This window comes from Dermacentor variabilis, chromosome 11, assembly GCF_050947875.1.
Source record: "Dermacentor variabilis isolate Ectoservices chromosome 11, ASM5094787v1, whole genome shotgun sequence".
Taxonomy (NCBI): domain Eukaryota; kingdom Metazoa; phylum Arthropoda; class Arachnida; order Ixodida; family Ixodidae; genus Dermacentor; species Dermacentor variabilis.
Genome location: NC_134578.1, coordinates 16764531 through 16791483, shown reverse-complemented (window position 1 = coordinate 16791483; position 26953 = coordinate 16764531). Strand labels below are relative to the sequence as shown.

The 26953-nt window shown below is 46.0% G+C and overlaps 1 protein-coding gene across 1 annotated transcript; it reads left to right on the top strand.

Moving 5' to 3' along the window:
• Positions 1-11247: 11247 nt before the first annotated feature.
• LOC142563526 (uncharacterized) lies at positions 11248-26487 on the top strand. The gene is made up of 4 exons (XM_075674072.1): positions 11248-11458; positions 17235-17553; positions 22084-22275; positions 25206-26487. Exons 1-4 carry the CDS (start codon positions 11343-11345, stop codon positions 25281-25283), a joined length of 705 nt encoding a protein of 234 aa, XP_075530187.1. The 5' UTR covers positions 11248-11342; the 3' UTR covers positions 25284-26487.
• The last annotated feature ends 466 nt before the right edge of the window (positions 26488-26953 follow it).

Below are 26953 nucleotides of genomic sequence, written 5' to 3'. Positions count from 1 at the left end.
GATTCATTCACATTCTCAAATTAGGATGGACCGTGTCCGCACGGGCAGTGTGTTGTACGCGAAAACACGGTCAAAGTTATTATGTAAAGACAGTGTGCTTCCTGGCGAGTTACCCATACTTTTCCGTATCGGGTATGTTGCTAGCCTCATTCATTGGCCGATCTTGGAGATAGTTCTGCCTAAAAATGTGCGCCAATCCCGAAGATCGCGCAGATCGAAATGATTTAGTGGCACCGCGCTGTACCATCGTGCGGTACCCTCAGGGATCGCTAGCCGAAGAGAGAAAGAGGGATATAAGGAAGGCAGGGATGTTAAGTAGTCAATACTCCGCTTGGCTACCCTACGCTGGGGGAAGAGAGAACGGGAAAAAAGAGAATTAAGGAGGAGAGAGAGCGGGTATAAAGACGTGCACGAACAGTACTAGAGTCAAAGCCGCTCGTATAAACCAGACGTTCTCAGAAAGCACAGAAGTGTTTTGACTGCCTTCTGAGCCGATGATTGGTGGAGATGGTGCTCTACAGTACTGTCTGTTCACTCAGAGGACGCTTATCGATTTTCTGAATGTGTTGAACATAGATTGTCTTTGTGCGTCAAATTGAGGACAGTGACACAATAAGTTGTCATCGCTCTCATCGCATCCGCAAACATCACATGCAGGACTATCAGCCACTCCAATTAGTGCTTAATAAGCTTTCGTGAAGGTAACTCTCAGTCACAACCGGCACAGAAGACACGCTTCGCGTCGGCGCAGTCCAGCCTCAGGTCTGAGTTGCAGCGAAGGGTTTAGTTTGTGCAGTATGGTGCGCCTTGTATGTGCGGTATTCCACTCTGCTGAGGAGAGCGTGCGTGCTAGAATGCAGTTGTCTGGCAGCGTCGGTCCTAGAGGGAGGAGTGGGCCGCAGCGGTCTTCTTTCTTTGACGTCCGAGCTGCCTTATCTGCGTGATCATTTCCAATGATAACGAAATGGCCTAGTATCCATTCAAAAGACATATCATGGTCTTTTTCTCTCAAGTGATGGACAAGTTCCACTCTACGATCTGTAGCGAAGATACCGCCGTGCGATGGTGCCGGAGGTATTGGTTCTAATGGGAGCGTTCTCACATTCTTCCCTAGTGACAGCTATAGCGTTTTGAGACGCTGTCGTGGAGACGTTGCTGCTCTGTTGGAAGCCTTAGAATCTGTCGTTGGAAATGCGGCGGGCCTATCAGAATAAATTATCTGGGGTTCATACACCCCATTCACACCCACAACTCGTTCAGGAAGACATTGTCTTTCATCGACGTCAGCTAGAGATTGAATCGCATTCCAACTTTCTTTAATGCTAATAACATTCTTTGGGATATTACCCATGGTTTACAGTATTTACTTGTGAATAAATGTATCTATGTACCATTGCTGCGCCTAACCTCCTTACTGCCAACTTGGGTGCACAAGGTTGTCCATGGTCAAATGGCTAAAGCATCGAGCTGTTCTGCCGGGTGAACGTGGTCAAAAACCAACCATCGGACCAACCTGGTTCAATGGGTACGTGCCAATGGGCATGACCCCCCTCTTCGCTGATCCTCTTTCACGCCAGCTTGGGTCACTGGCTGCGTAGCTCTCAGTATGTAGTGCTCTTCAATGAACCTCGTTGACGCCAACTTGGGAGACTGGGCATGTGTCACTGGTTATGTGCCTTCTTTCATAATCATCCTCATATAAAACATATCAACAATTAGCCACGAACTCTAATACAGATTGCTAATAGCATAAAGATCGCCAATCATCTCTAAAGGATAGAATAGGTGCGCCGCCTTTCTTTTTGTCTCTTCTGCGCAGGCGCAGTGTATCTTTTAGTCAATGCTAGTTGGATGGCTATGTCTCTCACTAAGCGCAGTAGCCGCAATACTTAACATGGAAAAATGAAGACATATCTGTGGAGGCTTAACATCAACGGACATAGTGTGTAAGAAGCAAACATAGAATACTTCCGAATGAAGATTCATTAAGCAGGCACCCATTAAGGCAGCGCAACCGAAAAACTCCAGCAGCCTCTGCAGGAGAAATAAAAAAAAGTGTATTTTAGGCGTATATACGGGTCAAGTATGATGGGCATCGACTGTACATATAAACTACACTTAACACTAATTAGCGTTGCACTGCAGATAGTCAACATATTTTATATTATTAGCCGAGCGGTTAAAAATCAAGCCTTCGCCATCCGGCATCCGGTGTCACGCAGGTGGGCAGGTTTCAGAGCTCACCGTCACAAGGCGCTCCGAGAGTAGGATCGAGACCCCGCAGGAATGGGAGCGCATCAAGCAGAGCGCGCGCCGGGGGATGGGGGAGGAGAGAGGTATAGGAGCCCGTGTTTCGCAGGCGCGCGCCCTTTCGCCCCATGGATTCCACTCGGTGCGAACGGCCGCGCCGACATCGCGCAATTCTCGAGCATCGAGGGCAAGAAGCGCAAGCATAGCGCAAGGGGTGGGAAGCCACTACCGACGAGGATTGAGAACGGGAAGCGCGAGCCAAGCGCCGGTGGAGACAAGACAACCCTCACTTTGAATAGAAGGCAAGCCAGACCAAGCGCCTTCGAGAGTAAGAGGCCGAGCAGAGACGTCGAGGCAGAGAGATTCCTCCCACGGAGGGTGCTCATGCAAGAACGGTTCAAGAGAAAATTCCTCGACCATGAGTGCGGCCACGGCTGCAAGGTGTGTGGTACACTGTAGTTAGATCAGAACCTCACGCAACTGAAGAGTGTGAGCAATCCGGAACTGCAGTTGGAATCTAGCAAAACGACTAGAACGAGACAAAAGACTTTAATGAAAATCGTGCTAAACACGAGTTCAAAATTGAGAAGACAACCACCAGCTTCGCTGTTTTGACAGCATTCACTGCGTGGGACTGGCTTTAAATTTTGGTCATTATGTCGCGTTTAGCGAACTTGCAACTTAAAGCGTTTCTATCGTATCGCGGTTGAATGTAACGTCCCGAGGTGTCACTACCGGGACTACCATTCACGTATCGGTGTTTCGGTATTCTGTAAGAGGCTTCAATCATGAATGAAGAGGAGAAAGAAAGAAACGGGGAGCGTGTATGAGTGACGTCAGCGAGCTACAATTTCGATAAGGCAACCTCTTCGGACGTCAGCAATCCCACGACGTTGCTTGTAGCGTATACGGAGCTGTAGGGTGCACTGTGAATACCCGCTGTCTTTCCATTCCATCCTCCTGTATTGTGCGAACGTAGGCCAAGAAGCCGTGCCCTCGCTAAGCTCCATTTAGATAGACTCTGACGATTCGTACGACACGACCACGATATGCTTGAGAAACCCAGTTTCTCTCCATTGTACTATAGAAGAGACGCAGAGAGTGGCTTAGGTTACAGAAATCTCTCGCTGGAATCGCCGTGAAGGCTCACTGACGTGCAGTGATCGCTTCCGTCGAAGGGCTGCGCTACCATACGCTTTCTTAAGTGATAGTGGGACGCCGAGAAGAGAACGTCCTAGAACTTCTACAGTCTGTCAGTATCACAATTTTCAACTTAACAAAGCACTGACTAGTTGGGGCATGAACCACGCACAGCGAAGCTTGCCTCATCGAAACCAATTTCATCAAAGACGCATACAACATACTTGACCAAACTTGACACAACAAACTGCTACCTTTTTGCACGGGGAGAGCGTAGCGCAGGAGCAATTTACGCGTGCTCGCGTTTCATTTGCACGAGTCCACCAATATCACACGTGCGAACATTCCCACACTGTCGCATTTGTCAAAAAAAAAAAAAGAAAAAGCTCTCACAAATACACAATCGCTAACCTAAACTGTACTTGGAGCCAGTACCGACAACCTGCACAGGAGGGCGGCTGTAGGCGACGAGCACTCGCGTCGGCACAGAGACAGGCGGACACTGATTAGAGAGTTTGCGTGCATTGTTTACCGTAGTCCAGTTAGCGCTACCGTATTCTTCACCTGCTAACCTATAGCGTGCTAGAAGTGACCCCGTCAAGTGTCTAGGCGACGCGTCCTGGCCAGCGCGTGGAAAGCGGGTGGGCAGCTGGCCGAATGGACACCGGCTTAAAGTAGAGCGGCAGCGGTACGCCAAAATTCCCTATGCACGCGAGCGCGAAATTTACGCGACGAAAAAGAACAACCCAGCAACAAAGCAGCCCTTTCGTGATGTGTCTATGCGGTGCGTTTCTTCATGCAGAAAATCGGGCCATTCTTGGGGCTTGGCGGAGCGGAGTAACCATGTAGGGGTAGTTGGGGGGTGAGTGGGGGAAGGCGGGTGGGTTAGTGAGGCGTGTTTGGGAGTAGCGAAGGAGGGTCAGCGATCTTTTTTTGCGGTTCTGCCGCCCGCCACAACCACAGAAAGCGACCCCTCTTTCTTTCCCGTCTCGTCGCACGAGATGCCCCCTCCCCTCCCTCTTTTCTTTTTTTTTTTACTTGCACTCGTGTCCACCTGCAGTGCACGCAGTGTACCGCGCCTATCACGGCGCGCGATCAGGTAGCCGCCGGATCTGCCTCCGTGCAAGGAGCCGTCACCACTCTCTGCCTCTGTAGTTGCGTGCAGCACCGGGAAATCCAGAGCAGCGCTTCGTCGGATGGAAAGCGGCGTCCGAGAAGTTATTTGCCTGCGGGACTTCGCCAAAAGTTTTCTCCTAAAACTGCAGTAAAACATTTTATCTCTCTCTCTCTCGCGAGCATCGGGCGATGACATTGACTGTAGATATTACATGTGTACAATATCGTTGACTATCACAATTATCCAGCGCCCAGCGTTAAGCCACTGCGAAATAGCTTCTTTAGAACCAGGTTATATAGCAGGGGCTTGCATGGGTACAATACTGTGCCTCTCCAACGGTGTTAAGTTTAACTATGCTATAAAGGTCATCCTCTACGTTAACAACCTTGATAAGATCTATACACGAGCACGAGTAAAAAGTGTGTGGAAAATTTCCATGTGCTATTGCCGGGTGTAATTAATACCATAGTTTGACGGACATGCTAAAGCCGGTAAGCTGAAACTCAGTCGCCGTCTAACATACTGGTGACATCAGCGTCAAGAAAAGCATGATAAATTTATGTGTGCAGTTAACGTGAAGTATAAATACGTGAATGTGACTAAAGACCTTTAGGTCGCGCAGTGCATGGTGGGTCGTGAAGTGAACTTTTCATGTAAACCTATTCGGAAGCAAATGACACTCACACCTTAAAACAGCACAAAAAATAATAACAGAAACAGAAATTAGAACTACACAATATTCGAGATAGTATACAGCTTACATGACACTATATGCAGTAGCAGTCACACAGGTACAAACTATGCAATTCTCTATCACATTAGAAGTCCAACTTTGTCTCTCCTGGCTTACCTGTTTTTCTTGGCCTTTCTAGGCTCATAAAACACCTACGATGCAATGACTCTTTCAGCTGGCATTCAGCGCAGTGTTATGTGTCCTCTTGTATACTGCCTGCGTTTCGTTTTGGCACCGGTTGCTTTCGAACATGCAACAACTAGGTCACCTAGTATCGTTATCGTAAATCTATACCTGTTTTAGCTTTTGTACGCTGCTTGTATACATATCAGTTCATCTATCTTGCGATGTATTTATCTAGCTGGTTCTATTGTGGGAATGAGGGAGAAACGTGATCCTGAGGAACCTTTGTTGTGTCCCTAGTTTGCGGCTTTTCCTCAACATCCCTGGCTTTTCTGCGCTCTCGTTACCCCTTTTCATGCACACCCGCGGTTGAAGAGACGGTCTCAATGCTTTCTCTGATTTCTTTCTTCCTTCTTTCGTTTTCGTCTCTCCCTCTTTTCCTCCCTTAACCTTCCTTGCCCTGCGCAGGGTCGCAAACCGAAGAAAAAAGTTCTGGTCGACTTCACTGCCTTTTCATCTTTCTTTATTTGCCTCTCTCTAGCGTTGCCTGAGTATACACGATCTAAATCATCAATGTCCAACTTCGCAGTTCTACGAGTGTCCCTTTATGCACATCTAAAAAAACAGCGACATTTACGGTCCGTGCTGTGCACTGCACCGTGGCCCGAACCGTTAAGATACGCGGGGCAATGATCCGTGCACGAAGCACCTGGCCCTGCAAGCAGGTACACGGAGGACACACGAGGCGGCGTGCAGCCTATAGGTGTATTGGAGAGAAGAGGAGGCGGCGGTGGCTGGAAGTGGTGGGGGTCTAGCAGGTGATGTCGTTCGCGCGCCTGGCACACGCTATCTCGGCGCACGCGCCCTATGTAGGCGTGCTAGACGCCCCAATAGTTCCCTGCAGTGACGTGCAACCCAAGAGCGCTTGTATGCGGACGATTGTAATGCCTGTGCCTACGCTGCACGCATATTCACCCACACTTGGTGCTTAGTGCGCGTCGTACGTCTGCATAAGCAGAGCGACATAAGAGGGCCGAGCGTGACGCAGCGAAAACACCGACCTTGATTAGACGTCACAGGAAGGCGCGCATGTTGCTGTTTATCTAAACTTTTTGAAGCATACAAATGGAGAGTTTGGCTACATCTCGGCTCGTCGGAATCAATAATCATCCTTGGATGATGAAGGTCAAACCACATAACCATCCTCGCTAGACGAACCTCAGGACAGGGTGCACTTATTTTAAGAAAAGTGCTGGCTCTCCTGTAATCGAGAGTAGATGTAAGCATGAAATGGCGACCGGCAAAGCAGATTGGTTGGAGATGATACCAGCCACTGTCTTGATACTTGGCACCACGTCACACCGCACCACGCCATCCTGTGCACTGGTCCATATGGACGCTGCCTAGCCAGAAGAAGAAAACGGGCTGAAGGCGGCAAGACCGGCAGCGAAAGACGCCAGGGAGATAAAGCGCACTGCCCAGCTGGAAGACGTTCGGCTGAAGTTGGCGCCACGTAGCCTGACGCCATCTCTCGAGGCGACGTAAAACCCACGCCGCGAAACTCACGGACTGCTGGCGTTCGACATAGATAACCCTGTCTCAGCGTCAACAGATGACAATGAAATATATGGTGCCCTGTATCTGCCTTCTGAACCTCCGCTATTGGAAATGACAACTAAAGCTTCATCGTACTAGAAGTTACAGCTTGAGTGGTATCGTGAAAAAGCATTACGAAAAACTCAGAAGCAATATATTTTTTTACTTGTTTGGGCAGTAACTAGCGTATGTAATGCTGTCCTGTATAAAGCGTTGAGGTCCAGAGACTATGTTTTCTTAAGTTTTGACATGGTTACCCGAATGATCTCGTTTTGTTCTCGCAATTTGTCCGGATGTTCTCGTTTGAGTGCCCGGATAACGGCTCTGACTTCTTGCTCAAGGTCACTTGAAGGTCGCCGATAACGGGGGCTAAACATTTCATGTTTAAGAATAAAATAAATTATGGAGTTTTACGTGCCAAAACCAATTTCTGATTATGAGGCACGCCGTAGTTGAGGACTCCGGAAATTTCGACCTCCCGGGGTTCTTTAACGTGCAAATAAATCAAAGTACACGGGCGTTTTCGCATTTCGCCCCCACCGAAATGCGGCTGCCGTGGCCGGGATTCGATCCCACAAGCTCGTGCTGAGCAGCCCAACACCATAGCCACTGAGCAACCACGGCGGGTATTTAAGAATACTGTTGCTGTAATCGTGGAGAAAAAAAAATGAGCCTTTACCAAAGGGCCAAGCACCCTCAGCGACAGCAAGGCTTAGTGTTGACGATATTCCTAGGACGGTGTTCTAACTAAACGTGGGGCCGACATGTTGGTGAGAGGCAGCATGCACGGAAACTTCTGAATAGAAGGAACAGCGCCCTGGCAGATATACCAGGCGTCTCAGAACGCTGCCGTAATGACGAGTGTTGCCAGTGGCGCTACACTTGAATGCTGCACGAGATGAGACCGACAGTCAGCCGCCGGCCATTTAGCCAGCGCCGAGTGAAATTTCGCATAACGTCAGCTTGACGTTTACTGCTCGTCGTATTCAGAGCAGTGCATACATACATCAGCGCAGCATGAACGCCATCGTGCTCATAGTGGCGTGCGCACAATGTTCGTGCCAGTAGGAGATGGCAGAACGCTGCTCAATCGATATAGCTCCGCAACCGACGCGATTGAGCGTAGGATTGACGACATTCGCCTGCTTGGCTTCGTCGCTTTTGCAGTCAAACGCCCTCCACACCTCTCAAAGCCGTTTTGGATAACTGCTCTCTAGCCGCGCATGCGCAGTTTAGCGTGACATTACTTCGGTGGAGGCTGCAGCGACGGCATTTTGGCGAGCGTCTGTGTAATTGCTCTCGAAATAAAATTATAGCGGGTTTCAGAAATTCCTTCACCATTGACCTCATTTACTGAGATAACAGTACGCTCTCACTGTCTGGCATCGCTATCGATGTAGTTAAGCATGACTTCCCTGCGGTATGCACACAACTTGTCCTCGACCTCTGTGCGCAGTATCACGGGCTGCGTCCTCCAAAACTGTAAAGTGCATGCCAAAATCTATAAACAAACACCACCATGCACTCGATCGCAGAGTATTGGAACTTGCTTGGTAGTTCCCGATAACAGTTCCTCGCTAAAAAGCCGTCCATGTGAATTTTGATAACTACGTATGTCTTTCGCGCATATTGGTGTACAAAAAGATACAAATGTCACATCAATTAAATCTAAATGATTTTCGCCCGAATTACACGCAGAACTTGCGGAGTTCAAGAATACGCGCAGGCTTTATTCGCGGGGAAACTTCACGCATAAATGAATGCGAAATTCTTTGTCACGCATTAAAATTCTGGCAAGCGGAAAGTTCACGAAGGTGGAAATTTAAAACTGCATTTCTTATCACCAAAGCTGCTCAAGCAATTGGCGCAATTCTCACTGAAGCTACCGGGAATTATTTAGAAACGGCTTGGAAAAGAAAATGAAGAGCCCAGATCCGCGCGCGTAATAAGCGTAACCGGTCACGTTATATACGCTGTAGTTCGTTGTAAAGCCGCTTGATGGAGGAGCTGCGTCGCGATTACCGACGCGCCTATTTCTATACCGAATGGGTTCTCTGTCGCATACTTTGGCACAGTTGACTCGTTTTGCTGTGTACATAACTCCGTGGGAGCGGCGTTAGCAAATATCTACATGTGCTCCACGCACGACGTCTTCCGTCGTCGCCGTGCCGAGAGTAAATTGAGACTCGAAGCGACGTCCTCTGACATGGAGCTGACACCGTGGAACCGAGCACATTCATTACGTCTCTACTATATACCCTCCATGCACGCATACACCCTTTCTTCTGTGCGGCATAGGGAATGTTGATAGCTTGCCGACTGCGATGCCTCTGTGCAGTTCTCGTATAGATAGATGTATGGCGATAAAAGGAAAGCGTAACGGCCCGCTTCGGAAGCTGCGAGGCCTGCATGCACGGAAAGCATGGAGGAGAATGATCGCGCCATTAGGTCTGCACTCTCTTTTTCCAGCATCCTCAGGGGGTGTGTTTGACTAATGTTTGACTTATGGCTATCACACGAAAAACGAAACGTTCTTAGTACTATGATACGAAGGAGGGCGTCCTTTCGGGCTGTTTAATTGCGGTAGTAATCATCTACGGCCGCTCCATGCAGCCCTACTCACGCAGCCGGCGTTTCTCCCCGCGGCTGCCTTAAATGACGGAATACGGTTGCGAAATGTCGGGGAAGACTGGCGCCACGCGTGTACACACCCACCACATATATGTATTTCTGATGTCGAACAGGACACGCAACAGGAGCACTGTGGCACGTGAACGCGGTATAAATGCAAACATAAAAACGCGTGCACTTTTGCACCATGGGCAACGCTTCACGATACGCTGGCTGTAATAAATATATACCTATATACGACGATATAAATACAGGTGCCGCCAAAATTCGTGTATGTCGTCTCGACGCATGGTGGGGCTGAAGATTACTTGCATAGTGCACGATAACGTGTGCCTACGCCACGGCTATTACACGCCTCATGGCATTTACCGGCGGACTTAATCAGCGAGGGTCACAAGCAGCATATCCGAGCAGACCTCTACCGAGGAGCTATCCCTTGTCTTCGACAGTCAAATCAAAACATGTGGTCAAGCTTTGGTGGTTACTATCAAATTTTTTTATCATCTCTGGACAACTAGGTTCCATTCGCGATCAGTCTGGACGTGTGTACAGCGTACTTAAAGATACAAAAAATGTTTTACAAGCTTTGTTTAAGAAAGTTTAACAGCGTTTGCGGCCTTAATTCGTTAACTGCTGAGGTTGACGAGAGCGAAGTTCTTTTGTCTGCTACGGGCCATTATCGTATACGAGCAAGGATCTCTCGGTGTATCTGCAAATACCGTTTGGATGGCCTGATGCCAATCCCAAGTACGCCTTGCCCAGCGCTAGCGCTGTCGAGAATGAATCAAGAACGCTGTCATCGCTTTGCAAACAGCATGAAGGCACAGTTAAGTTTTCAAATCTCAGACACACCCTCTTCGTCTGGAACTCGGCGAGTGGCGTCTCGCATTTCTTCGCCGGCAGCCAATTGCAGTTCAATCGCCTCCCATCAATCACGATGGCCCAGACGTCCTTCGTCGGACCCAGCGCACACTATACAGCTCCGCACCCAAGAGCTGCACAGGAGTGCATGCAGGCAGACGCCGTTTGGTTCGTAGACGACGAGACGCGAGACAAAATAGCGGGGCGAAATTACATATTTTCATTGCCATTGGCTCCCCTAGAGTCCGAGAGAGCCCGTGACGCAATGGCTTCTGACGCCACCCATTGGAGGACGACCCAACATGCTCCCAGTTATATCGCCGCACGCGCCAACCGTCGAACCCCTCCTCCTGCTCACCCCCCCCCCCCCCACCTCCCGCACGCGTAGCCGACGGAACTGTGAAAGTAGACACGGAGAAGGAATAAAACAAAGATAGAACAAAAATACAAGCGAGTATGAAAAAGAAGAGAAAGAATGAAGGAAATAAAAAGGCTGTACAGGCAGCTGTTCACGGTCAACCGGCGGTAAGAGAAACAACGCAAACGCGCACCAAAGCGTCGAGCCATCAAAACGCCCCGAGGCAATTCTCGCGCGCTCCCCCGTCGCGCCAACTATAGCGGTTCGCGCGCGTCGCGTGGCGCGCTCGTGCGGTGCGTTCCAGTTGGGCGGGCTCTGTCGTGACGTCATAATGGCGGGGCGGACGGCTGGCGAGAGAGCGTCCGCCGTGACGTCACAGGCTCCGCCCAGTCGGTGCCTTCGCCTTTCCCGAAAACGGGAGCAAACGCTTCGGCGGCACACGTCGCAGCGGCGACGAGTGGTCCAGTCGGTGGTTGGCGTTCGCTCCGCGCGTGCCCTGCAGCTGAAGGTCTGTCCCGAGAGTGCGCTGGAATATGGCCAGCGTACTGCCCAGCCCGCCGTCCAGCGACGACCACCTGACCACGGCGGGGTTCTTCAGTCACGTGCCGGCTTGGACTACCACGACAATGCTGCCCGGTCTTTGTCGGAGGTGAGTTCCGAAACCCCTTTGACGTCACCTCAGTCGGCCGGCGTCGCATTGCGGACGAACGTGCGCACTTGCGAGTGGATTGAGAGGCCGTTTGCGAGTCATGCCTCTCAGAAGTGAAAATCGCCGAATGGGGATTATTATGCGAAAATGACGCTTGCATGGTGCGCGTGTAAACGGATTGGAGGGCATTAACAAACCGTACGCCCGAGCGACAATAACTTTGGTCGCTGGAGATTTGTTCGGGGCAGTTTGAGCCGTTGAGGAAGGTGCGTGAAACGAAAGTTTTAACCAGCCTTATTGTCAAATCATCACGCGTGCCCCCTCACACAGACACGCAGAAAGTTTATTGACCGAAGTAATGCTGTTGTCCAGTTTAGTTCTGATGGCAGTTCGAGGCGATTATTTTTATTTTTCTCGAGGATAGACGCTCGGCAGCCGGCCACGTCGGGTGAGTATGTGCCCCTCTGGGACGACTTATGATGGATCACTGATAAATACGCCTATGGTACACACGGAAGATGTTCGAGGAGGAAGGCTGAGAGGCTGGGCAGTTTCTAGTGAGTGCTCGTATTGACCTATAGATTTAGCTTACAGTCAGTGCTGTCGCGTTGCCTTTATTAAAAGATTTGAATTACCGGTTCAGTGGACATAGCTTATTCATTGGCTGCGAGCGTTACGAGAAAGGAAAATCTATCGCCTTCGATCGCTTAACGCGGCACGTCGAACAGCCCTTCCGCGAAACATGGCGGTGCCCGCCTCCGTAAAGTGGTCATATGTAACAAGGCTCAGCCCGTTGAAGCGAAATGATGGCCCAGTTTGTTTGCATGCAGTGCGTTCAATTTGCCAGGTGCTCAACGTCCGTCGCTTCTTTTCTTCTTTCCCTTGCCTCAAATAGGAAGGGAACTGGCAAAATGAAATCTCCTGTACACAAAAATGTACAACTTGGCTGAAGGAAAGTTATATTCTTTATCAGAGCGCTCGTTTCTCCCAAGGACTAGATAAGTCTTATTTAGTTTGTTGTCGCCTTCTTCAGAATCTCAATGATCAGATCATCGAAGGAACTGTATGTACCTACACATGTAAAAGCAATCTGCATGCTTCAGTCAGTCATCCTCAGCCGTACCTAAGGGGTCATGATGTTCTGCTGTGAGCACAAGGTTGCGCATCTGATTTCCTAGTGAGATACGCCCCTGCGCACGGAACGCAAGTAAACAATAAGTATTCCCGCGGAGTCAACGTCATTGCGAATCCACGGTGTTTTTCGTAGCCCTTATATGTATGTGCTACGAAAAACGCAGCTATAGAAGTGTTAAGAATTGGAACGCGAAATCCAAGCACCCGAGCAAACAATAGACCATGCACTTCGTGGGCCTAAAATAATGTCAGCAATAGCTGCAGAAACGGAACTTGGCAAGGTTGAAGACTGGGCGTGTTCGTATAACATAATGGAGGTCGGATTGCGCAACATTTTGACGAGACACACAGAAGAGAAACACACACCACAGAGCGCTACTCGCAACTATCGTTTTATTCCGTTGTCAGTGGAATAAGTATAGAGGAAGGTACTCAAAGGGGGGAGAGCGACGCTGTGGTGTGTCTTTCTTTTCTGTGTGTCTCGTCGAAATGTTGCGCAATCCAACTTGCAACGTTGAAACGGCCTATTTTTTTCCCTGACACTTGTCCAAGAGAAAGACCATATGGTTGTGATATCATGCATGGACAACGCTGACCTCTCAGTTATGGTGAGCCATAAAAATGACAGCTGTCATAGGATGAAGTCGTATATTTGAGACACGGGTAACTGGAGATCGCTGAGAGAAACCTTCGTGCTGCAGTTGAAATAGATGAGAATGGTGATGATAAGCACTACTGAAATGTTACGATGAAGCACCGACACGTGGGTGACTACGAACATTGATATCGTGCCCGTCCTGGCTGTTTCAACATTGCCGTCCCATTTGCCAGTGCGACGAAAATTACACCCGTCTGGGCTGATTGTTAATTTCATTGGAGACAAAAAAGTAAATGAAGCAGTAACAATCACTTTTTTGCCATGTGCTATCCGCAAGTAACTTTACTTTCGCTAAACAGTGAAAGTACATTGACAGTCGTAGAAATAGATATTAAATAAGGTTGGTTGATGTTTTGATTAAATGTACGAAATCTTCATCATGACGGCTCTGCAGCCTTTGCTGTAATAGTTTTCTAAACTTCATTTCTCAGTGCAAGTGGATTAATATAAATTGCAACTGTGATCAGACCAATGTTTTCGTCAGAAAAGATACTTCAGCTTGAAACTTCATGAGACGTTGCTGCTCAGTAATTCTAGGGCTACGAAGATTTTATTTACATATGGCACTTTCCAGGCTGCTGGCATTGTAAAGTTAGAAAAAGAATGTGCGACTCACGCAGCGTTATTCTTTAAATGATGATAAGGTAAGGCGGTGATTCGTTTCCCCAAGCCAAACTTGAGGGGATCGCTAATGACCGCGCTATAAACAATAGAAGGTAAAACCAATAACCTAGCTTTAAGGATCAGATGGACGGAAAATGTGGTATCTGAGGTGCTGAAACTGCGTTACTGACATCCCAGTTGACAGGGAGAAGAAATTGAGTTGGGTACGTCATTTAATGCGTCGGAGGTCTATCAGAGTCACAGAGCATGTGTCGACACTTTGAAAACAGTTGCACTTTTTGGGGGCATATTATTGTTACACAAACAGTGATCTTCATGTATATTGAGTGCATTTACTAGGATCACCACCGCGCGCCCGGTACTTCCAGCTCACGGATTGCAGGCGCGCTGTCAGCGGAACACGGTGGCAGTAACAACTTTATTAAAATTCGTCTCAGGTAATTAAGGTCAGGGAGGCCCGAGTCCTAGAATAGGCCTTCGCGAGCAGCTACCCTTTTCGCCCATGCGACGAGGGCTATAATTGCTGTAGTCTTTGATCCGGCGTTCTCAGCAGCTCCACCCACGTCGGTTGTGGGGGAGCTGACAGGAGTGACCTGGGCCATATCGCGTTCATGACAGATAGGGTTCATATTTTCAAGAAACGAAACGATAGCTAGAGAGACGACTTCTTTTTGTGTGGCAAAAATACACCCCGAAGGACGAAAAGTGTTCTGCAGTGAAGTAAACGGAAACGCTTTCGAGGACGCCAGGGAAATATATCCTGTAAAATATGTTACACCTTCACATGCAAATAAGGGTGCAAATCGGTCTGTAACTAAAACTCTTACACCCAAAAAATGATTAAAGGGGTGATTTGTAGACCGTTGCTCATTGGCTTTTAAGGGCGTAATTCTTTACAGTGTAGGTGGTGTAATGAAACTGGGAAATTTGCAGGCTTTCGATGTTGCCAGCCGACTCAAGACCAGTACAACTGGAGATTGCTCTGGCAGAGACATTTATTCATGCAGTGGACGTAATATTTGGTTATGATGAACATCTGAGATTGCGCAAGCAACATGACGCAGATACTTTATAGTTACTCGAGGTATACAATGCGGCCAGTTGAGAGTTGCTTTTGCTTTCGCGAGACATAGCAGAGTGCAGCGCATGCGCGTTGAACATGCAACACTCCCAACGTTCGCTGGCTGGAGTGTTATACAGAGAGACAAAATTTTCTTCCCGTACCGTTCTGACAATGAATGGTGGAAAACTCAAGTGTAGAAATTAGCCTACACCGTGAAGCGATGCAAGGAATGCTCGGTATGTGTATTGAAACTTACTGTCAATGGCCATCGGTGTGCTCACTGGCATGCGCTCGGCACGTGACCGAACAAGGAAGGCTTTTGCCCGGAACATTTGAAGGGCACACTCGTCGCTTGGTATACAGTTGATTTAGCTAGGTACAGTCGCGTGCAATAGGACTTGCAACACCCCTTCTCGTGGGTGAAGAAGCTCCAGGGCTGCGCGACGACTCTGACATGCGAAATAGAGGTTTAATAAATACCACTAATTGAAGCTGTGCTTAGGTATGTGTCTGCGGAGTCGTACAGTCTTGGAGCTCCTTCGACCACAGGCACCGGTGTTGCAGGTCATTTTGCAGGTGACTGTACCTGTAACATGTTTCTTTTAGATGAATAGGGAAGGATACGGTACATGCTTTTCCTTTTTTGTCATATAAGGCATGTCAGAATAGACTATACGGATGTTCACAAACAATTAAAAAGAGGTTCTACTTCATCAAAAACCCACAAGGAGTAGACAATAGTCAGAACATCGCGAAGAAAAACTTAAAATTAGGGCACATAATAATATGTAATTCAACGAAAGCTAAACCGTTGCGTCCAGTTACGTACTGACGAGCAAGATACTTCGCTGGGCTAGTTGGTGCACAGTGCTGTGTCCTTTCGAGATTCCTTTTTCATCTTTTCCTGCGCTACTTTCCATTACCTCCTGTTTATGTGCATCATATTGTGCATATCCTCAGTTTATGCGCATCATTTATGTTCCATCATGTCAAGTACCGCTATAGCACAGTTTCTCAATGCATTGATTATTCATGCACGAGCCCGTAGTGTCCGGGACGCAAATACTGATTAACTTTGAAACATGTAATGGATTATTAGAAGCAACCAGGTGAAACTCGTGTCCGTGAGATTGCGTAAGCAATAATTATGCAAATAACCCTTACGGAAACACATTATGCGCATCACGTGCTTGGAGTGCGTGTTGAGCGTTGTTGATGTCAGACACTGTCTGGTGACATTTCGTGCGATCGTTGGCTTTTAAACATTGTTCACTTCACAGAGCTCAGCGGTGTTTCAATTATGGAGATCAGGCAATGTGTTTGTTGCGAACATTTGCATTGGCAATTTTTACGGTTTCATTTTTCTTGCTTTTGTTCTTCTCTTTCTCATTTCATTTCTCACAATAACAGTTTCATTTATTTTACTTTGTTATCGTGTTGAAGAAAAGACTTATAGACCCTTACTCATTGTTATAATAATTACGTTCATATAAAAACATCACCTTTAGTGTCAAGCGCTCTTCCGTAAGCGACACCCCACGTTACTCCTGTCCTTCTTAATTGGAACGTAGGAAGTTGTAAAGACCATCATGTAAGGAGCGCTCCGAATGGCTATAATAATAGTCTTGCAAGGTGTACTCCATCATAACATTGTCAAGATATCGATGAGATTTTTGGTGATTTGGGTCTCAAAACAAAACTGCGATGTTACGAGCTGTTGCGAAAGATGGCAACGCGGTCTGATGTTTTCGTGTTTACTACCTCTGCTTATATTATATATTAAAAAAAGATAAAGGATTTTTATGTTTTTCTACCTGATCAAATGACATATAATCAAGCTTCAAAGCTTTTCGATTTTCCCGAGACATGTGGTACATAGAAAGCACAACATCTTTATGGCCTTGTGGCATAACTTCATGGGCCTAACAGAGTCAAAACGAATCACTCAACTGAAAAACAACGAGATAACGTCGTTGCTACATAGACTCCAGCCTTGGATGATCCTAAAATATGACTGATGTAACCATTTATTTCTTGCTTTCATTGCGAAGAGCAAGTAGTGAGAACGGTGAATTCGGATAGGTTATATTGCTGTCTGTGCGCTGCGTTGTTACACAGTGGTAACTAAGGGTTTGCAGATATCCTTGCCTATACCTTTCGCCACTGTGCAATAGATTTTAGTTTTGTCCCGTTCTTGCGCTGCTTGCCTTCCTATGTCGTTAAGGAACAAGCACGGTTAACAATAATTCTGTAGCTCGCGACTAAATGTTCTTCTTTTTTCTGCTCTTCGCATGTAGCCGCGACTTTGGCTGCCGGCCCTGCACACCCGAGACGCCAGACGACTCGTCCAGCCGGGACTCCGACTCCGGCTGCTCGCCGAACCACGTTCTCAAGGACGACAGTTGTGCACAGGATGCGTGCACGATGGTGACGTCATCGTCCGCGTCAGCATCACCCAAGTCGGCATACAAGCACGTGCCACACCGAGAGAAGCCCCCGCACCTTGTGGCCCGCAGGAATGCCAGAGAGCGACGCAGAGTGCAGGCAGTGAACAACGCCTTCTGCAGGCTACGGAAGTGCGTGCCGGTCGAGAACAGGGCCAAGAGACTTTCAAAGGTGGGTACACTATGTATGTTTTCTGTACACGTTTAGCTGCTTATGTTTGCTGTACAAGTTACAGTGATATTCATAATGGGAACAGCGCGAATAAGACGACAACGGAGTGAAAGGACACAGCACGAACGTTGTCCTGTGTCAGGACAGCGCTCGTCCTGTGTCCTTTCACTCTGCCGTTGTCACACCCGCCATGGTTGCTCAGTGGCTATGGTGTTGGGCTGCTGAGCACAAGGTCGCGGGATCGAATCCCGGCCACGGCGGCCGCATTTCGATGGGGGCGAAATGCGAAAACACCCGTGTGCTTAGATTTAGGTGCACGTTAAAGAATCCCAGGTGGTCAAAATTTCCGGAGTCCTCCACTACGGCGTGCCTCATAATCAGAAAGTGGTTTTGGCACGTAAAACCCCAAATATTATTATCTGCCGTTGTCTCGTTCGCGCTGTTCCCATTATGAATGAATGCCAACTCGCCCAACTTTCCACTTTATCACAGTGATAGCTGCTCATATTTGTTATACACGTTACAGCGATAGCTGCCTATGTTTGCTGTACAAGTTACAGCGATAGCTGCTCATATTTGCTATGCACGTTACAGCGATAGCTGCCTATGTTTGCTGTAGAAGTTACAACGATAGCTGCTCACGTTTGCTGCACACGTCACAGCGATAGCTGCTTGTAGGTTATCGCACGGTTTGTGCGGGCCATTTGATTTGCTACAATAACTTGCGCTAACTGGCGATGCTGGTGGCTTTGGACTCATTACAGATATTTTATGTACACTTTACTGCGGAAGCTGCTGATGACTGTAGGTCTGCAACACTAGATTGTGCTGAGTAGCGGTGCGGAGATCTCGAAGTTACTTACTGCTTTTTATTCACGTTACAACTACATAGTGATCTATGATATATTGCTGGTATAATATAGGCCTGCGGCGCTTACTTAAGCTTCGCAGCGATATTAGCCTTCAGTCTACAATTCTAGTTTTCGCACATCAATGAGAGATATAGACAGAAATAAATATATATTGTTTTTCATGTTACGTGTACTTTAAAGTTGTACTTATTATTGGGCTTTTAAAATATATCTGGTTTACCCGTCTATTATTTCTTTGATCAGTTGCAGTTTTCGTGCTTCTGTGACAGGCATCAACTTATAAGGACTGTTTAAAGCAGACAGTTGGCTAACGCGCGCAGTCATTTCCGAAGAAGCAAAAATTACTGATGCGTCAGTTTTACTGCTCTATATGTAAAGTGAAAAGGTATAAGAAAATAGAGTTAACTGAGTGAGTGAGTGAAGTAACTTTATTTTGGTCCAGAGAAGACATAGAGTTAACTGAATAAGTTTTTCCGAAGTGGACACAATTACAAGCATATACGCACTGCTAAGTTATAACCAATAAAATTTTATATAACTCATTATGACGACCATGTATAATAATGCGATGACACTTAGACGTTACACTACATTGAGCTATGATTAATAAATAAATTCTTAAATGTTTATTGTCTGAAGATCTAGGACGCTCTGGCGAACTCCGGTGCTCTATATATATCGTTCATAGTTCATGACGTCAAATAGTAAACGGCTTATGATAAATTACGATGCAAATAATTTCTCAATTTCAAATTTTTATGCCTTCTGAGAGCACACAACCAATTACACCGACAGTTATTCCAATGGGTATATTCGATCTGAAGTCTAGCACACATAACGAAAGATAAACATTTTTATTGTGTTATGCTACCTCTAATGTAGCCTGTCAAAACCACATATCCTTGTGATAGCAAATTTTTCGCATTTAACTCAGTGTGGTTGTGTGGCACTGGTAGAGGTGTCCGTATCACAGCTGCGGAATCTGCGATTTGAACCGAACTAGTGAAATTTTTTTTCTTAGTTTTGTTTTGTACAGCTTCAAACGCAGACAGCTAGTCACATTCCGAGAACTGTGGGTACGCAATCTTACCCGGATTATCATAAGAACTGCCATATTATGAAACTCAAGTAAACAATGCAACACTTACACATGAACTGCATGTAAAGTAATACATTATAAATATTTAGGGCCTCACTGAAAATTCTTTGCCCGTCCATTCCGTATTCAAGTTGGACCGAGTTATCTAAATTTGACTGAGCGCTTTTCCAAAGAACACATGTCCGGGAAGCGTCACGCTCGCCTGAATATCAAAATCACGGATGCCGCGAATCACTCTTCCCGCTTAAAGAATCCTCTAAACTCTGCTATCCCAGTAAAACCATGCATGCCGAATACGTAGCTTCAACAGGTCAGCCGAGGAGTGTACGTGCACTTGATCGCTGGAAATGTGCCTTTATATTTAGTAAACGTCCGTGGCGGCCCTGCTCCTAGTATTGTTACGACTGAGACTAGGTTTGGTGGAACATCACTAGACGCGCTGCCGCGTAGCACAACATAGCAGAGGGTAGCTATATTGATACAAAGCTACACTAGATGATACAGCTAGATGATAGAGACAAGGTGACACAAAATTAAAAAAAGAAAGAAAATCGAGACTACGACAAACCGCCTTGCGTAAGCCACATGTTCTAACGGAAAATACAGCAGTTTTGAATCCGCGCATCACCTAGTCATCGTCACCTTGTTGTCAACCTGTCCTACGTTACGCTACAAAGCAGCGCGTCTAGCCACAATGCCCCACTTCCTTCACGTTGCATTTTTATTGCGATAACACATTATAGGCGGAGCGGATACATTTTGTACGCATCTGTCCGAAAAAAAAATGTGGGCTCACCCCAAAGGCAGTACAGTGTAACACAGCGTCTCGAAGGGCCTAACCTTGACGGAGATGATAATGCAAGAAACTGGCTCTTGAAACACGCGCATGACGTTTCGAAGAGTGCGACTTTGGCACAGGATAAGCATGCGCGCGATCGTGGCCCCAAGCTTAGGGCATGCTGTGATGGAAGACAGAGCTTGGGTCTCAACATCGGTCCCACATCTATTTGTAACCCGCCGTGGTTGCTCAGTGGCTATGGTGTTGGGCTGCTGAGCACGAGGTCGCGGGATCGAATCCCGGCCACGGCGGCCGCATTTCGATGGGGGCGAAATGCGAAAACACCCGTGTGCTTAGATTTAGGTGTACGTTAAAGAACCCCAGGTGGTCAAAATTTCCGGAGTCCTCCACTATGGCATGCCTCATAATCAGAAAGTAGTTTTGGAACGTAAAACCCCACATATTATTATTACATCTATTTGTAACATTATAGGCAGCCTTTACCCAATTTGAAGGCATCTAACTCAAAACTGGAGATATGTTGAACCTTGAGTGTACGCGATCGCGTCACAGCGTGCACCAAATCGCCAGAGATACGCGACATACAAATCTCAGTTTGATAAATAAGAATGCGCAAGGTCGGCAACGGCGCATGCGCGCAGCTATCAAGACGTCACAATCACCACGATTAAGCTGTCTCATACTTAGATAGTGGTGCTAAGCTCTGGTCCCGTTCTTTTCCACTTCCGTATCGCTTTCTAGTCCACCAGAAGTGCACTTTATTACGAATTTGGTAGTTTATTTATTACGGTATTGGAAATACTGGCAAGAGATATTTTGCCGGCTTCTCCTCAACGTTAAAATACTTTGGGAACGAAAGGATGGTATGAGGTAAAGTGAATCCTTACAACTATTAAGTAGTTCGCTACAACACGCAGGGCAATCATTTTAAATAAAAGCAAATGACACAATAAAGATAACTACAGCAATTTTTGCACGAGTCGGAAACAAGGATAAAATGAAAGGACCTTCCAGCAATCACAGTCACTTTCAAGATGTAAGTAAAGAACGAAAAGGACGTTTTGTACATTTTGCGATACCACGCTCCAAACACCGAACATCGACACAGCCAAATATACATTAAGAGACAAAGTAGCCTTCTTCAACAGACAAAAAAAAAAGAAAATTTAGCCTGCAAGCTCCCTAAACGTAGAGACAGAATATAAAGAAACGATATTCTAGAAAGGAAAAAGAGTTTGAAGTTGGACGAGTTGGTGCGCTTGCATGGCGTGAATTGGTGCTTGTAGTATTCATGAAAAGTACAGGCGATAATAAGCAGCAGTGAATACCTTTCGGTGTATTTGCATGTCCGTGGGTTTATGTACCGTCGGCTTGCGTATATCTTATTATTCACACCGAAATTGTGAAGTAGCATGCCAGCCTATCAAATATCCAAAGAACATTGACTGAATATTGATTGAACATCAAAGAGCCTATGTGGTAAAAGAAACACAGGGAAAAAGGCACAGAATGTAAACAAATGCGCGATAGCCAGCGAAGCTTATTGAAGAAGCCATTGCGGCTAAATACAGAAAAAGAAACATGATTAAACAGTTTTGGTTAGTTGCACACGATGGAGGACAAAAAATTCAGCAGCGTCATCGCTCTGTTGCGGAATAAATCAGACTGTTTATCCTGTCCTTGTTGACAGTCTACACTACTTCACGTTTGATTCGTTGGACATGTTATTTTTAACACCTCTTTCTTTTTTGTTACTACAGGTCAAAACGCTTCACAGGGCCATCGAATACATCCAGGCCCTTCAATGCCTTCTGACAGAGGCGGACAAGGCTGTTACGTCATCTACCGCACCTGAAGAGGTGTGCGCACCAAGCGCCATCTACCAGGAAACGCCGGAGCCAGTCTGCGACAAGGAGAACGATGCTAGTCAACGGTGGATCACTTTGGAAAATGTAAGTCCACTAGAGTGTCGGCATTTGTTCGATTGAAGGGAGGGTCAAGAGAAAAAGTTTGGCTTGGCCGAATTACAAGAACAGCGATATTATGTTTAAGAGAAACATATTCATAGTAGCCGCACAACAACTGGCACTCTTCCAAATTTACTCATTATATCCCCAGTACATCCACGTTTATGCAGATGGTTCGTGTCATAAAAATTCCTCAACTTCAGCACACGTCATTCCACATTTAGGGCTAAAGCAAACACTTAAATTATCCCGAGATACATCTTCCACCATGGCAGAACTGTTTGCAACCCTCTGTGTTTTGCGTTTCATAACATCAGAAAAACATTCGCAAAAATGGGTTATCGTAAACGATTCGCAAGCTGCTCTCACATTACTACAGAGCAATAAGAAATATTCTTTGAACACTTTGCTATTGTATGAGACGCTCAAAGAACTTACAGAAGCAAGCGCAATGAACCACGTAATTTCATTTCAGTGGATACCTGGGCACTGAAATATTCCTGGTAATGCTCCAGCGGACACAGCTGCGAATCGGGCGCACAATAACGCAGCGACAACCAATCTTCCCCTACTGCGTGGTGAAGACCGTCTTATCCTGAGACAGATTTCCTGTCGCCTCAGCAAAACTACATGGTTTGATCAGCAAACTAAAAACTCGGAGTTATACTTTAGAGACCCGTGTATAAACTTATCAATGCCGGAAAATTTAAGACAACAGGAAATTTGAAACATTTGTACTCCGCCTGCGTCTTGGTACTGCATTTACGAAACACTTCTTGTACAGGATAAAACGTGTCTCTAGTCCGCAATGTTCTAGTGGCCATCCAGATGAAGATGTGGATGATTTTCTCCTATAGAGTGCACGAAATACGATCCACAAAGAAGGGTACTGCAAGCAAATTTGTTTATATTAGACAGGAGACCATTCATTCTAAAGAAAAGATACTTGGCTCATGGCCAACTGCGGGCCTTCAAAAAAGAGCATTTCTTGCTCTGAAGAAGTTTTTAGAGGACACCAACATTTTGGGAAAATATTAAGTTTCAGATGATCCGAATACGCTAAATGAGTAACATAAATGTTGTTCGTGGTTCATAATTGGTTTATGTGGTGATCGCAACTTTTACGCAACATATATATAATTCTGTTCTGTACTTGCAGTGTATTACATGTGTTGTGTGTTTTGGCTGTTCAAAATATCTGACTTTATTTATGCGTACGTGTACTGAACTAATGCACAAAACTTTGCGATTCATGTACTCTTGGAGTGCATATTTTTTATTCATTCAGTGTTCTACTGAGTGTCATATTTTGTGTCGCTATTCTCCCTTTTTACGCAAATTTGTTTCCTTTGCCAAGTGACAAGGAGTAGCCGGTGCCACCATAAAAACGCCAACCTCTCCTAATATTGATTTCAATAATAGTAAAAAAGAACATCAATCAGGTCAGCCTTGTCAAGCTAAGCTCACCAGTCATCCACATCACAAAATAGAATGTTTTTAATTATTTCCATGGCTGTAGTTCCACTTTGTCAGAATGAGGACTAAGTTAATTGGAAGGCAAGCATTTGCTCAAGAAATTGATTCACACCAAGCATGCGTTCACAGCAAGCACGTGTTCTTAAAAAAACACGTGCCAGTAAATCAAGACGCCATTTAGATAGCAGCAGTCGGGCATGGCGATTTGATTTAATTATCACGTCTATTTTTGTCAACGTTGACGAAGATAAATACAATCAGTTTGTTCACGAAGAGGCAAAAGCTAGTCGACATGGTCCTATCTACGCGTAGAACAGGCAATTTAGGCTGATGCGAGTACAACGTGATAAAAGATTAGGGGATTCGCACAGAGAAAAGGCTTAGAAAAACCGACATCAATGAAAATTATCTACATTATGTTTGAAGGAATAACTTACTTTTAGTAATCTGAGCGATATTTTCACTGCAGTGTTTATACAGTTGCTACGAACATCAAAGACATGCTAAGTAAGTTATCCTTGTCCTAGAACGAATCTTTGATGGCACGTCAGCTTCGTGAAGTAAAGTATGAAAAGCAACAATAAAGTCTGATACCAGAAAGGGCGATGTTTCAACAAATACGCGTACTTGCCATCGTTCCCATGATGTCTAGTCTTTCATATTAGTGACACGATGAAAGAGCTAACCACATCAACCCACCCAACTGCCCTTAGTTTTGCAGTTTACTTATTCATCTATCGCAATATTGGAGCGGCGCACGAACAGTACAACCACATATCACTCAAGTAATCTTAGTATCACACTCTAGCGTCTACTGCTGACATCCATGCTGATAAGCGACAGGCTGGTGCTGCTGCATTTTTTACGATGTTAAACAGTTATAAGCTGGTGTCGAGATATCATTGTAACGTCACGGTTATTTTGAACACCATTGCTGCTTGTGACATATCAAACGGTTTTCGTTTGATATATCACGGTTAAGGCATCTGAAACGAAAATGAAACTTAGGGTTAATTTTCTGGGCTTACAAGTGTACTGTGGGTTCAAGTGAACACGGATTTTGAATAGCGCTTTGGTAAATGTTCGTTCGGTTGTAACAACGAGGTTGCTCTAGTTCATGTGGGGTATACAATGCAGTGGATCTGCTCAGTGCAGTCGTCGACTTGGGGCTGCCCAGTCTGTATCTTTTTACGTTTGCAGAAATATAGGAGCAAACGTAATAAATAATTGATATATATCACTGGGATCAGTGATAAGAGTGGTTCGGTAAGTAGAATTAAAACGCACCAATAGAGGATATCCTTTACAAATGGTCATGGTAATGCGCATTGCCTTATGGACATTTCACTGCTCGATTTTCGTGCGTAGTAAAAGCTAGACACATGTGCGTAGTATTACATCCCCATTCTTACTCACTTTCTTTATTGTTTTTCCTGTAGGCATCCGTGTGTGGAGCAGAGAGCTATCCCGGTTACCTCAACTTCTACGAAGAATGTGGCATTGCGTTTGCCAGTTGACTTCCTTGAAGCAGTTTATAAAATTTGGTTGACATATACCTTCACATACTCCTGTGAACCGTGTGCCTTGCTGACGGGCATCTGATGTCGTCGTTCACGTCGAAGACACGTGACACATTCCGGAAACTATCGACATGTATACCTCAGCAGCTACTCTAGGTAGCAACACTTCTTAAGACGCCAGTGATGACATTATGCATGCATTATTGTACCGTCATAAAATCCCAGGAATTGTAACGTGATGCATTCTCAGGACGCGTGATATTGTTCTTGCCGAGCAGTTGTGACATTGATAGTGTTCGTGCCGAGCAATTATGACATTCAGGACTTTTTGAATATCATCCAACATTAACGAGTATTCATGCCATTCATGAATTTCACGAATATCGTCCGCGGCTGCTTCAGACATACGTCTGCGACTCTTGTACATAGCTTGACTTGTTCACAAGCTTGTGTAAGCATTTTTTTATTCCTAAGAGAGGTGGTATGATTGATTCCCACGATATGTGACGTGTTTCATTCCTGAGGCGCCTCTGCCATTGTTCATGACACCCAAATGTGAGAACATCCAAGCTTAGTGGATGAAAAACTGTTCGTGGTAAATTTGTTCTACATTATCCAAGAATAAAATGACGTTACGCAGAAGTATAGCGCCTGATGACGTAAGAACGTTGAAAATACGAGCATGATTGAAGGGGATCACTCATGCAGAGCGTTGTATCTAAGACTTATCAAAAAGTTGAGCAGTATTATGACTGGTCACAAGTGTCTTGCCGATATGTTGCGTTCTTTCCGTTCTTTGTTGCAAAACCCATTGTACTCATTTTTTGTTTCGTCATGTATGTACCTAAGTCATGCTTACGCACGCGCAGTGGTGACCTACGGAAATGTGAAGAACTGTGCTATATGTAAGCCATCAGGGATTGTGTCACCAAGGAACTCTTAGGCCACCATGTCCATGGGCATTTGACGTCGGAAAGTCTGATTTGTTTTTTGTTAGTTTTTTCGTTGATTTTCTGTTTTCTTGGAGAAGTTGCTTGTGAATATACTCCAGAATGTTCCTCTCAGAGTGGCATTGCAGAGTTGTCCTAGTCCTCTCTTTTTTTCCATCGTTACCTTCTACATATGTTTTTTTCGTGTTGTAAATACGAGCTTTCCTTTTCTTCGACAAATGACTTTGTAGGTTCAATAAAAATGAACTTTGAAGAAAGCTGTCTGCGTGTGTGGTCTATGTGTGGGCGTGGCAATGTCTAAGGCTGCCCTGATATGAGTGCGGCGCATATATGCACAATAGCTAAGAGTTCGTATCGGCATTACGGCCCAGCTAAAAATTCTACACACTCACTTTATCGCACTGCTAATCAAAGTAACGTATCGGAGTCCCTGTTGGGTATCTGAAGTAACGCATATCTGACGCTCCGCTGGCCTTGCTTCCTTTCAACTTCATAGAACTCCTCGAGCCCAGGAGTTCATTCACCGATGGGACACACATGCACCTGTTCACCCGCGTGTCCTTGCTCCCCGCAATATTTCTTGGCTTTGGGCTTGAATGGCCCTGGAACCTTCTGTCACTTGTACCTAGATATATGCAAGTAACAAGCCTAGAATTTATCTAAAGTTCACAGTTCCTGGGTCGACGGCCGGCAGTCAAACCTGCCGACAGTCATACC

Bases quoted from the DNA above. Each gene is read 5' to 3' on its own strand.
- LOC142563526 (XM_075674072.1), top strand. From the start codon at position 11,343: ATGGCCAGCGTACTGCCCAGCCCGCCGTCCAGCGACGACCACCTGACC. The intron at 11,459-17,234 runs GTGAGTTCCGAA...CTTCGCATGTAG, and splicing joins CTGCCCGGTCTTTGTCGGAG to CCGCGACTTTGGCTGCCGGC. The intron at 17,554-22,083 runs GTGGGTACACTA...TTGTTACTACAG, and splicing joins GGGCCAAGAGACTTTCAAAG to GTCAAAACGCTTCACAGGGC.